General features: G+C 35.8%; 2 protein-coding genes across 9 annotated transcripts in view; one reads left to right on the top strand and one right to left on the bottom strand.

Moving 5' to 3' along the window:
- The window catches only part of AMPD3 (adenosine monophosphate deaminase 3), a 45,571-nt gene extending 43,843 nt beyond the window's left edge, over window positions 1-1,728 (top strand). For all 8 annotated transcript variants that reach the window (XM_045788866.2, XM_045788868.2, XM_045788864.2 and 5 more), the window contains exon 15: window positions 255-1,728. In XM_045788866.2, coding sequence (XP_045644822.1) covers window positions 255-431 — 177 coding nt within the window. In that variant the 3' untranslated portion in view covers window positions 432-1,728. The remainder of the gene's footprint in view (window positions 1-254) is intronic.
- Window positions 1,729-6,266: 4,538 nt separating this feature from the next.
- RNF141 (ring finger protein 141) overlaps window positions 6,267-13,229 on the bottom strand; it is a 30,480-nt gene continuing 23,517 nt past the window's right edge. The window contains exons 5-6 of the mRNA XM_045788872.2: window positions 12,259-12,366; window positions 6,267-7,028 (exon numbers count right to left, since the gene is read on the bottom strand). Of these exons, the coding sequence (XP_045644828.1) occupies window positions 6,878-7,028; window positions 12,259-12,366 (259 nt within the window). The 3' untranslated portion in view covers window positions 6,267-6,877. The remainder of the gene's footprint in view (window positions 7,029-12,258; window positions 12,367-13,229) is intronic.

Here is a 13,229-nt window from a genome sequence, read left to right as displayed (position 1 = left end):
GTCTTATTTTTGTCTCCTGATCAAGGAGAACCTAGTCAGAAATGAAGGGAATGAATGTGGGTGTCAGGGTGACATCCTCGAGGACACAGAGGCCAGGAGGAATTTTGAAGAATCCTGGAGGAACGATGTCCTGGTGGGGGATCAGCTTCGGGGGGACTGGTTTGATGTGGTGTGGCTAATGTCAAAGCTGCCGTGTGGATATAGAAATTGAACCTAAGGTATATGGTTTCATTGGTACTTCTCTGGTTTCACAGGAGAAGCAAAAGTTTCTGGGACAAAATTATTACAAAGAAGGACCTGAAGGAAATGATATTCGAAAGACAAATGTTGCTCAGATCCGGATGGCGTTCCGATATGAGACCCTATGCAATGAGCTCAGCTTCCTGTCTGATGCCATGAAATCAGAAGAGATCACAGCTCTGACCCAATAGGTCCAGCAGTGGACATGCATTTTAACTTTTTGGTTTAATTTCAAGTCCGCTGTGATTAACAGTGGTCAAAATACCAAACTAGGATGGTCCTCCATGGAGAGGATGCCTCTAAAGAACTTTCAAACTAGTGATTTTGGTTGCACTGTTCACTTTACAATCTAACATGCCCCTTCTGTTAGTGTTTCTGAGTAATAGAGCATGACTCCTCCTTGGGGATCTGGGAGCTGGACACTTGTCTGTACTCATTCCAAATTTTCCAAATATTTCTCTTGAAACCGTTAGTGCTTGCACTGTTGGGGCCAGGATCTTCCAAGGTCCAGTGCCTACTGACAGGAGGTCTGTGTGGTTTTCTGCCAAAATCCTCTATAGACCCTGCAGGCTAGTTGGTAGTTGTTCATTTCAGCCTCTGGCTGGCTGGCTGCCTTAAACAAAACCGATTTTAAAGCTCCCTTTCATAAAGGAACTACTTTGAGAGAATTAAAATAGAAAATTTCCTTCTTGACAATTTGCATTTTTTATGAATTTCTTATGCTGTTTTATTTAGCCCTCCACCCTCCTTTCTATTTAGGAAGCCAAATGTGCACACTGAACCAATTGATCCTATTCTGTGTCTTGGTTTTCTCATCTGAAAAGTGAGGGTGTGGACTAGATGAGTGGTTTTCAAATGTTGTTCTGTGAATCCCCCTCCAGGGCTCGGGGAGGTTCTGGGTGCTGCCTTCTTCAAAGCAACTCTGCTGTCATCACTGTTACACTGGGCCTTCTTCTTATTTCCATTTGAACTAAGGACTGTGGAAAACATAGGATTAGATGATCTCTATTCCTTTTGGCTCCAATATTCTGATTGTAGCCCAACTACCATTTTACTTATGAAGACTCAGGGCCAGAGAGGTGAAATCTGCTTGAGGTCACACAGATAATAAATAATAGGAGCAGAACTAGTTTCCCCACTCCTAATCCAGTCCTTTCCCCACTATTCCATCACGCCTCACAGATGTTAGATTTTTTATCACTATAACCTCTGCATTTTTTTTTAAGGTGAAATTTCTCCCTTATCTAACATGCAGACTTCTTCAGAAGATATAAGTGGTCCCAGGGGCCAGGTAGAAAGCATTTTTTTTTTTTTAAATTTAAAATCAATTAACATATAGTGTATTATTAGTTTCAGAGGTAGAATTTAGTGATTCATCAGAAAGCATTTTTTAAGACCAATCTGAATTTAAGCTTTACCAATGTACTCTTCATCTGTGTTACTAGTGCCTGGTACATAGTAGGTGCTCAATAAATGTACATTGAATAACTGAATGGATTTCTCTTTTGGCAACTTTTTAAGGCCATGTGCTCCAAGTATTCCACAAGCTGCTCAAAGAACTTTCTGTCTATTTCTGTGGGCAAATCAGATTATGAGAAGCGCCTCTGAATTATTATAGACTTAGAACTCTATTTTTGCTTGTGAAGATGCTTATTTGACTTTAGATTGTCTTGTCCTGTGACTTGATAACGCTCATCCCTTCCGCTGGCTAACTTAGCATAGAGAACAGTACCTGCAGTCTTTTTATCGGGCAGACACGTGTGCTCTTCCAGCTAATGATGAAACGGACTGAAAACCCAGACTTTATCTGACGCATTATTTTTGAAAAGCCCCCATTTGTATACATTTGTCCTAACATAGCAATTATTGTACAGTTTTTCATTGTCATTTTATCTGTACCAAGTATTTATTTTTAATTATTAAATAAAGTCTGTTAGGACTGTGGATCAATAATTTAAAATGATTTCAAGTTAATACTACTTAAAACAAAACAAATGAATAAACAAACAAAAAGAAGAGTCAGACCAATAAATATAAAGAACCAACTAATGGTTGCCAGAGGGAAGGGGTGGGAGCATGGGTAACCTGGGCGGGGGGAGATACAGGCCTCCAGTTATGGAGTAAGTCACAGGAATAAAAGGCACAGCGCAAGAAATATGGTCAGTGATATTGTAATAGCATCGTGTGGTGAGAGATGGTGGCTGGCTACACTTGTGATGACAAAGCATAATGTAAGAGAAACTGAATCACTACGTTGTACACCTGAACTAATGTAACATTGTGTGTCAACTATATTGAAATAAAAACATTAAAAAAAAAGATGGGGCATCATGAAAAGTTATCAATAATAACTACTAATTTATCTTTTACTAAGACTCAGACATGGATGACATTCACAACAAATACTCAAAATTTTTAAACTGAAGCTCACTAGACCCAGAAGGCAAACCTTTGCGATCTTTCTTCCTTTAACTTCTGCCCGTTACAGTTCCTGAGCAAAGCCACACGGGTTCCTTTTCCCTGGATATTACTTTAGTCTATTCAGCTAACACTTGATTTTACCTGTCCTGCAAACTTTTCAGACACCTTTTTCAATAGCGCTTTGCACTTTTGTCACATCTTTGTACCTAACTGGCCTTTTGCAGGGGGCTGGGGATAAATCCCTACTTTCTTTTGTGTTCACAGTTGGAAGCAAAGGCAAGTGTACACTAGCTCATGTTTCTAAAAGAACAAATTTTGAGACATGTATCCCTTACTCTAAAAGGCTCAGGTTCATGTATGTGTTCCTTCGAACTGCACTGCTGAAATGACTAATGACATTGCTCTCTGCCACATGAAAACAAATCACAGCTCCTGGGTTGGTCTGTACCAAGGCCTGTCCTGGGCCTTTACTCCCTCTTATCCTGGATTAAAGAAGAGTTGTAAGCACATCCTTCGGGCTTTCTCTTTACTTGTTTCTGAGTGCTGCATTGGTGAAACGATATTTATCTTTTTTGGGGTTTGCAGACACAAATGAAGGTGATATGTTGGTAATGTACCTAAGCACTCGATATCTGACTATGACTTTTATAAAGAACAGCGTAACTAACTGCAATAAAAGGAACACTAATCAGAAAAACAGTTTCTTGGAAATTTTAAAATCCTCAACCTTTAAATAAGTATTTTATCAGAAAGATCGAGGATGCCGGTGAGTAAAGCTATAATCGGGGGCAAGATTATTAAAAATATCTCTGAGGAGGCTTTTATGTCTCTTGATACCAAAATGTGTACCTCCTCAAGATGGTATACACCAGCAAATTCAATGATCAACCACCATTCTTTCTTCTCAGCACTAAGATTCCACCTTGCTTCTCTAGTTATAGTCTTTAATTTTGGAAATGATTTTACAAGGTAAACATCAAAACTAACATAGGGTGGAGTATTTTATCTAATATTTTTTATTGTCCAACAGGGCAAAAAGACACGAGAACAAATGAAAGTCTGTTGTCAACTATTTATATTGTATTGTCATTATGTTGCCCATCAAAATGTGGGTGGATCAGCTGATTTCCCTCATCTCCAACTAGTTTTCTTATTCCTGGATAGACAAAGTAAGCTCGACTTAATGAAGAAAAAAAAAAAACAGTTAAAAATGCAAATTCTTCGGACTGGCTTTTAATGAATCCAATTTTCCAATGTTAAAAATCACGGAACCAAAAGATATTTTCAAGCAGCCTTATAACCCAGATATATGTTAGGTATAAGGAAATTGAATCCAATTTGAAATAAATTTTAAAACATAGCACACAAACATCACAACCCCCAAGCACAATACAAAACAGTCCTCTGAGGAATAGAAACATCTAGTATATAAGAATGTGAAACTATGTAAGAAAAAGTCTCTCCAGTGAGCTAAAATTTACTTGCTAAAGATTATTTATTGCACAATATATCAGTTTTTCCTAAGAATAAAGCAGTTATTATTATTCTCAATTTCTAAATTCAGTACCCAGTCAAGTACATTTTCTCAAACGAAATCTCTGTAGCATTACAGTATGAGTAAACTTTTAGTTACTGAGTTAGGATAGGGAAAACTTCATAATTTATAAAACAAATCCCTTAGACTTCATGAAGACATTTCACAGATCCTACAAGGCACACATCATATTTCCTATCTTAGTAAGTGCATTTAAGTACTTCGTATTTGGAAAAGACAAAGCTGTACAGAATACAAAAAGTGTACATTTCATCCATTAAACAAATTTACAACTTTTATGATTAGGTATAATAGAACCTACCTAACATTCACATCTAAAGAATTACCACCCAGTTTAACGGAGTGGACAAAAAACTGTGCTCATTTATTTAATAAGAGTAATAAAAACACTTGCTTTTTCACAGTAGATCAGTTAGTATCCTGGATATCATATTGAAAAGTAAAAAGGTTTGGGCAACATCAAGTCACTGGGCTTACTGTTAAATAATTCCTTGAAAGGTAAAGGATTCTGGGGGGATAAAATCATTGGCTATACCTGGAAAGATCCAAAACCATGTACAGCAACTTTGTTCATTTTCAGAAACATTCTTCAATTAGGCAATCTGAGTTAGACTCAGCAAATCTAATCCAAAAGGACAATTTAGAATCTTAGAGCTGGAAAAAGATCTCAGAGATCATCTATCCCAAGGTTTTCAAAATATGTCCCATGGAATACTAAGACTTCATGGAGGAGAGTTAATGTTCTGCAAATCTGACTTGAATTTAATTAAAAAAAAGCTTTTTGGAAAAAAAATTAATTTAAAAAACAACTCCCATCATACAACTATATTACTCACTAAATTCAAATATCCTGGATATCTCCAATATATTAATATGTGTTTTTATTGGTTGACTTTATTTTATTATGGTATATAAATAAATCTGACATAAGGAAATTTATATTAATAAAATATGACTTTCATATAGAGGGGTAGTGTGTGTGTGTGTGTGTGGGGGGTACAGCATGCATGTGTAAGGCTTCTGAGTAAGATTTTACCTGGAAAAAAAAAAAGGTTCTGTTGAAATAAAATATGAAAACCACAGATGAAATCTTAGTTTCTAAAGAAGGAAACTAAAACCAGCAGAAGGGACTTTTTTAAGGTCACACAAACCATTAAGTGCAGTGCCAGGTTGATATGACAGAGCCCCAGTACCCTGCCTGTATAAACATCCATAGTGAGTGTTTAGCTATTTGGTACTGAGCTGTCCCCATCTTAAATGTCAACCAATTAGTTATCAATATTTTTTGGGTAAAATCAAGCTACCTTTGATCATTTTTTATAGAAATGAATTATTTAATTTGCATGCCTATTAAAATCTTAGTATCCCAAAATTCTGCCATCAATAAGCAGCAACTTAAATTGCATACTTTGGTATTTTGGAAAATAGTAATATCTGCAACTTACCAATAATAAGTCAGAAAAGTTCCATGGAATGTTAACATACGTTTTAAAGGAGACATCAGGTTCTAGTTTTATTATATGCTAAATGTTAATGCTTAACATAAAACAAAAATTTTACCTTATAAGCAAAATTAAAAAAAATGAAATGTCACTGAAAATCATAATTCCATTAGGACTATACTCTCTCAGAGTATTTCAAAGGAAGTACAGTGAAACAGCAGAAAGCCAAATTATCTCCTAATTTTCAGAGGTGTGTATTGTACATATGTTTAAAAGGCTCTACCCTATTTTCTCTCTTAATAATACTAGAAATTTGAAGACTTTGAGACCTCAGAAAGATGCCTTCAAGTTAAGAAAATAAAAGCACCATGAACCAATATTGAATGATTTATCATAATTTGGAAATATAAAATTCAGGATCTGTGATGAAGAAAAATTTCCTTCTGAAACTCCAAGATGCAAGAGCATTATCAAAAGCTACTTAGAACACTTTCCCAGCTGTGGGAAAGCATTTCCAGAACAGCCAAGAAGATTCCCCAGCAGAAATCCATTTACAAGGCAAAGTCACACCCAGCTTTATAGTCTTCACCCAAATTATACAACATGAAAAAAAAAAAAAAGACTTTTGAGTAAAAAACATGTAGTTCCAAAACACACTGCTAAAGTTATGAAATAATTGTGGATCGTTTCAAGTAAAAATTATTAGAGGAGCAATAATTAACCACAAGGGGGCATACAGACGCCTTAAGAGTCCAGCAGAAAGACTAATGTTAAGTAGTAACATGCACTTTGATGTATTCTACATTTTCAGTAACTTCGAATTTTCTCTCAGATGGCTACAACTTTTTAACATTCAAGGTTTATTTTAAACCTAACTAAATAGATTCCAGAATACTCCTGCCCTGAAAAATAGTGTCTCAGAAGCCTCTGGAAATGCTGTTACCTCAGCAAAGAATTCAAGAGCAATTAGTTCTAATATATATTAGAACAGATAAATAATAGAAAAATATGGTCTAAAACAGTAGCAAATTTTAGTTTACTATAAATGGAAGACATGGAAAGTTTATCAAAAGAAATGGAACAAATTGTCAGAATAGCGAAAATAAGAGGGTAAGGAAAATTGATTTCTCTGTGTCTCTGCCACAATATCCCTGCATTCTTCTCCCATGACCAAAATGTTTGTAGCTCATAATAGCAACAGAAGGCCTTCACCCCAAGGTCATGGTCTATGGGGCTGGCCTGCCTCATCGGCCATGTTAAGAATATAGTTAGCCATATCATCTTCAGTGGGGGCATCTGACACCACCCAAGATTCATTTGCTCCAGTCATCTGTAGGCGACAAATAGGGCAATTCCTGTGCCGATCACTCCTATCAGAGAAGTCAAATAAAGAACAGTTTGTTTTCTTTTTCTTCTTTTTAAAAAATTGGTGTGTTTGAAAAGTAATACATATACATGGTTTTAAAAAAAGTAAACAGCAATAAAAGTATACAGTGAAAAATAAATCTCTTCTTTCCACCCCAATCTTTAATTCTTATCCCCAGGGGAAATTACTGTTAGTAGTTTCTTACATATTCTTCTAGAAATAGACTAGGCATGATTAAACTTGTGTGTATTTATACATTACTGCTTTTTTTTTACTTGTCAATATATCTTATAGGCCATTATGTAGCAGTACATGTTAAAACTGTCTGTTCTTCTTAAACATAACATTATGGACAGGCCATAATTCATTTAATTGGTCTCCTGCAGAGGACATTTAAGTTTTCCCCTATCTTTTGCAGCTATGAACAAGGGAATGGAAGCATTCAAGGTTTTAAAATAGAAGATGAACCTTACATGCAGAATAATTTTTCTGATAGGGAAAGGACTTATATATGATCACTTGAATGAGATTATATTTTCCGAAGGGATTTTTTTGTCCTGACAAATATTATTTTGGAAATTTCAAAAATACCACATTTGAGCCAGAAACATGTCATGCAGGGAAAATGTTTTTCTCTTCATTTCTCAGTGAAATCTGAGACCAAAGTAATTAAATTATATCAATTGCTCTTTGGCTTTTGTACAAAAATTCAGAAATCTGTTCCAAAAACTAAATGTGAAAGCTAGAGCTGGCATATATTATTCAGATTCATTTCTGGTTCCTCAGAGATATTTTATTAAGATAATTGTATGTTCTCTTCTGTGCACAAAAGTCACAATTTTAAGAGTCAACTTCTGCTTCTGGCCAATAGGCCACCAGATTTATCTTCCCACTTAATTAAAACACTGGAAATATACATGAAACAAGGCTTTCAACACTGGACATCATCAGACAACTCAGGACAATCATTCCTGAGGATGGGAAGCAAAGAAGGTGAGCCCTATAAATTGCCAGCTAATTGCCTTGAGAGTTTTTAGGCTGCGGAGCAAGCAGGAGAAGCCCAGATGGAGCCTGGCAGACTCTCTGAGTTGAAGAGACACAGCTGAGACTCTCAGGAGGCCAAGGCAGCTAGAATTCACAGGGCAGAGCACTGAAGCACTTAAGCGCAGAAAGTTGCACAAAGGGAGAATTCTGGAATCTACTGAAGGTCCCTCTAGAGTATACTCGGCAGTCATGATCAGTCTGTACATGTGAGGAAACTACTTGAGGCTCAGGAATCACCCAAAAGGATTTGAAGGAACAGTACCCAAAACTCACACACAGGGTTTGGGATATTGCCTGCTCTCACTAGACAGAATGGAAAGCCTCATAACTTCCGGAGCAATAAGCAGAGTACTCTGATGGGTCCGGCCTCATTTGTGGGGCCTAATTAGCTCTCAACTAAGCAATGCTCTGGTCCTGCCTAACAAATCATAAAAGCAAGACCCAAAAGGATCAAACTGTTTCCAAGGAACGATATTCCAGAACAAAGCTCAAGGATATTTATAGGAACACAAAAATATCCAGTACCCAAAAAGGTAAAAATCACAATGTCTGGCACCCAGTCAAGAACTACCAGGGATAAAAAGAAACAGAAAAATACAACCCCAAATGAAAAGGAAAAAATCAATCAAAAACAATCCAGAGCGGACACAGATGTTAGAACTAGCAGGCAAGAAAATTAACAGTTATCATAACTGTATTCTATGTATTAAAAACACTAGAGGAAAGACCAAACATATGAAGTAGAGACATGGAAGATATTTTAAAAACTCAAATCACACTTCTTGACATGAAAACTATAATGTCTGAAGTAAAAAATACATTGGATAGGACTAATGACAAGTTGGACATTGCAGAAATAAAGATTGGTGAATTTGAAAAGACACAGCAATTTTAACTATCCAAAATGAAATATAGAGAAAATGATTTCAAAGAGGAAAATAGCAACAGTGAGCTGTGGGACAACTTGAAGTGGTCTAATGTATGTGTGACTTGAGTCCCAGAAGAAGGGAGAGGACAGAAAAAAATATTTAAGAAAATAACAACTGAGAATTTTTCAAAACTGATGGTACAATAAACCTATAAATCCAAGGAGCTCAATGAACCCTACAAACAAAGAACATGAAGAAAACTATTGGAAGGCATATCATAATTAAACTGCTCAAAATCAATGATAAAGAACAACCCCTTAAAAGCAGCCAGAGGAAAAAGGCAACATTACCAGGGGTGCCTGGGTGGCTCAGTTGGTTAGGCCTCCGACTCTTGGTTTCAGCTCAGGTCATGATCTCAGGATCCTAGGATTGAGCCCTACCTTGGGCTCTGTGCTCAGCAGGGAGTCTCCTCTCCCTCCCCCTCTGCCCCATGATTTCTCTCTCTTTCTCAAATAAATAAAATCTTAAAAGAAAAAAAAAGGGCCAACATTACCTACAGAGGAAAAAAGATAAACGTGATAGCATATTTCTCATGGGAAACAAGGCAAGTAAAATGAGGGTGGGGCAACATCATTAAAGTACTGAAAGAAAAACTAGTATCAGTCTAGAATTCTATACCCAGAAAAAATATCTTTGAAAAAGGATGTTCAGACATTCAAGAAAATCCTATGGAATCTACAAAAAAGCTATCAGAACTAGTAAATGGATTTAGTAAAAGTTTGTAGAATACAAGATTGATTCACAAAAGTCTAATGTATTTCTATATACTAGCAACAAATGATCAGAAATTGAAATAATACATTTAAAATACTATAAAATTCAAAATAATTACGGATAAATCTGCCAAAGATATGCAATACTGAAAACTACAAAAATTGATAAGAGAAATGCAAGAAGACCTAAATATAAGGAGATGTATACTGTGTTTGTGGACTGGAAGAACCAATACGGTTAAGAGGTCAACACTCTCCAAATCGATCTATTAATGCAATTCCAACAAAAGTCCTTACAGCTTTTTTTGTGGAAATTGACAGATCGATTCTAAAACTCATTTTGGAATGCAAAAGAATTAGAATAGCCAAAAACAACTTTGACAAAGAAGGACAAAGTTTGAGAACACTCCCTGATTTTAAGACTCAGACTCAGAGAGCTACATTAATCAAGGCAGTGCAGTATTGGTATGAAATAAACAGATCAATGGAACAGAACAGAGTCCAGAAACAGACCAACGTGTATTTCAACAACTGATTTCCAATGAAGGTGAAGGGGCAATTTAGTGAAGAGAAGATAATGTTTCCAACAAAATGTGCTGGAGCAACTGGACAGCCACAGGCAAAAAAAGAGTTTTAATTGGTACCTCACGCTATATACAAAAAATTAACCCCAAACGGACCATAGACCTAAATGTAAACCTAAAATTATCAAACTTCCCAAAGAATAGAAGAAAATCCTTGTGACCTTGGGTTAGACAAGATTTCTTAGATAAATGACTATGCATAAATCACAAACTGATAAACTGGACCTCATCAAAATTAAAAACTTCTACTCTTTCAAAGACATTCTTCAGAGAATGAAAAGACAAATCACAAAGTGGGAGAATATACTTGCTAGTTAAATATCTGCTAAAGGACATGTATTCATAATATAGAAAGAACTCTAAAAATATGAAAATAACCCAATAAAGAAATGGGCAAAAGATGTGAATGGACACTTCCCAACAGAAGACATACAGATTTAGCATATAAGAAGATGCTCATCATCACCAGCCAGTAGGAAACACAAACTGTAATACAGTGAGATACCACTACACATCTACTAGAATGGCTAGAATTAAAAGGACTGACCATATTTACCAGAGAAGAGGTGGGGGGGGGGGGTGAAATGGGTGAAGGGGATTAAGAATACGCTTATTTCAATGAGCACTGAGTAGTATATGAAACTGCTGAATCGCTATATTGTACATCCAAAACTAACACTGATGTTAACTACACTGGAATTGGAATTAAAAAAAAAAAAAAAAAAAAAAAAAGACTGACCCTACTAAGTATTGGCAAGGTTGTGGAGCAATCAGAACTCTCATAAATTGCTGGTGGGAGTGCAAAATGGTACAACCACTTTGGAAAACAGTTGGCAGTGTTTTAAAAAGTTAAACATATACCCACCATGTGATCTAGACATTCTACTTCTAGGTATTTAACTAAGAAAAAAACAAAAATATATGTCCATAAAAGGACCTGTCCACAAATGTATATAGCAGCTTCATTTGTAATAGCCAAAAATTGGAAACAACCCAATATGCATAAAAGGTGACTAGATAAATAAAATGTGGTATATCATACAATGAACACTACTCACGGGTGGCTTAGTCGGTAGAGCACCCAACTTCTGATTTTGGCTCGGGTCACGATCTCAGGGTCATGGGATCGGAATTTTCTCCTTCTCCCTCTCCCTCTGTCCCTCCTCCCACTCATGCTCTCTCTCTCTCTCCAAAATAAATAAATAAAACCTTAAAAAAGGGGGAACTATTGATAACATGCTACGACATGGATAAATCTCAAAATAATTATACCGAATGAAAAAAAGAGCACATGCTGTATGATTTCATTTATAAAAATTCTAGAAAATCTGAATTATTTTATAGTGACTGAAAGCAGATTAGTTGTTATCTGGGGACTGGAAGGAAGGGTTGGGAAGGAGACTTTACAGTGGGACACAAAGTAACTTTTGGGGTGATGAATTTGTTCATTCTCTGGATTGTGATATTTTTTTATGGGTGTGTACATGTGTCAAAACATATCAAATTATACTTTAAATATATGTAGTTTATTGTATGTCAATTATAAAGTCACCTAAATGCTTCATTCTTATTTCGTAAAATAATGAACTCGACTAGCTGATCTCTAAAGTTCCCTCCAGGTCCAATAATCAATATTCAAGGATTCATATTACTCCTTTTAATCATATACAGAAGAAAAATGTAGAAATAAGGAGAAAAATGAAGAAAAAGAGAAGCTTGTGATTCTGGACTCAAGTCGGGCACGAAAAAGTAAACTGCCAAAACTAAGACACATTACCACATTTTATAAACTTTAAATATAAAAATATTTTTAAGCAGAGAAGGAAGCATGTCACACAATTCAAAGTACGAAAGAACAAAATCTGTTATACTTGACTATAATATTTTTGTATTTTTTGGAGTTTATTCATATACATTTTCCCATTTGGCCTTTGCCTATCCCAGAAGGGTAGCAGGTAACTTACCATTTATCAATGCATTTCTGACAAAAGCTGTGAGCACAAGGCAGGATGAGGTCAGCTCGACCATCCATACAGATACAACACTCCTCCTCATCAGTCAGCTGCTTCACCCTGCAATGTGAAAACTGAGCTGGAGCATAAACACTCTCTGTTGTCATGATGCTTTAAACTTTGTCTCCATTGCCTTAGAACACATTATCAAACATCTATGTACCCTCAGTATAAAGCAAAACAGCACTCATGCAAAATCAGACTGAATTTTAGGAATAGCAAATATGTTTAGGTAAGAAGTACTAAGAGAGACAAATTTCATAAAGAAAAACTAGATAATAGATAAATACTGTGAAGATTAAAAAGAATATACAAACAAGAACTGGAAATACTCAGGTCTTTCCAAAAATAATAGCCCATTTTAATCATATCACATTTATATAAACCGATAAAAGATTTACTTGCCATGCAGGATACAAAGCTCTCTAAAATACGAACCTTGCCATTGGACCTTATCATGCTGATGCTGATAATGGGCATACAAATGAAAGAATAACTTGGTCTTAATAATCAGGTCCTTAAGGAGCTCTTTCATCTTGGAAAGAGATGTTGAACCTTCTACTCCAGCCCCAGTGTAGAGTACCCCTGAGTGAGTCAGGTGCCTTTGCATGTGATGTTTTCCTTTCCTGGAATATCCTTGTGAGTCTGGTAAACTCAGCTGAGAGTATCTTCTCTCTGCTCTTGAAACCAACATTTGCCTCAATTAAAGGACTTAAATATTGCATTTTAATTGGCTGCTAATTGGTTGGTCTATCTACAAACTCAAAGTTCTTTGAATATAGGCAGTTTGTCTTAGGTTCTCAATAAATGTTTCTTAAAGTGATTTTAATTTGCTTTTATCCTTTTTGCTGTTCTACAATTTTTAGGTTTTCTTCATCAAGCAAGTATTACTTTCATAATTATGCAAAAATGAAATGTTTCAA

This window comes from Ursus americanus, chromosome 16, assembly GCF_024610735.1.
Source record: "Ursus americanus isolate L20-20 chromosome 16, mUrsAme1.1.p, whole genome shotgun sequence".
Lineage (NCBI taxonomy): Eukaryota > Metazoa > Chordata > Mammalia > Carnivora > Ursidae > Ursus > Ursus americanus.
The sequence above is the reverse complement of the archived record's forward strand: the minus strand, read 5'-3'. Positions and strand labels throughout refer to the sequence as shown.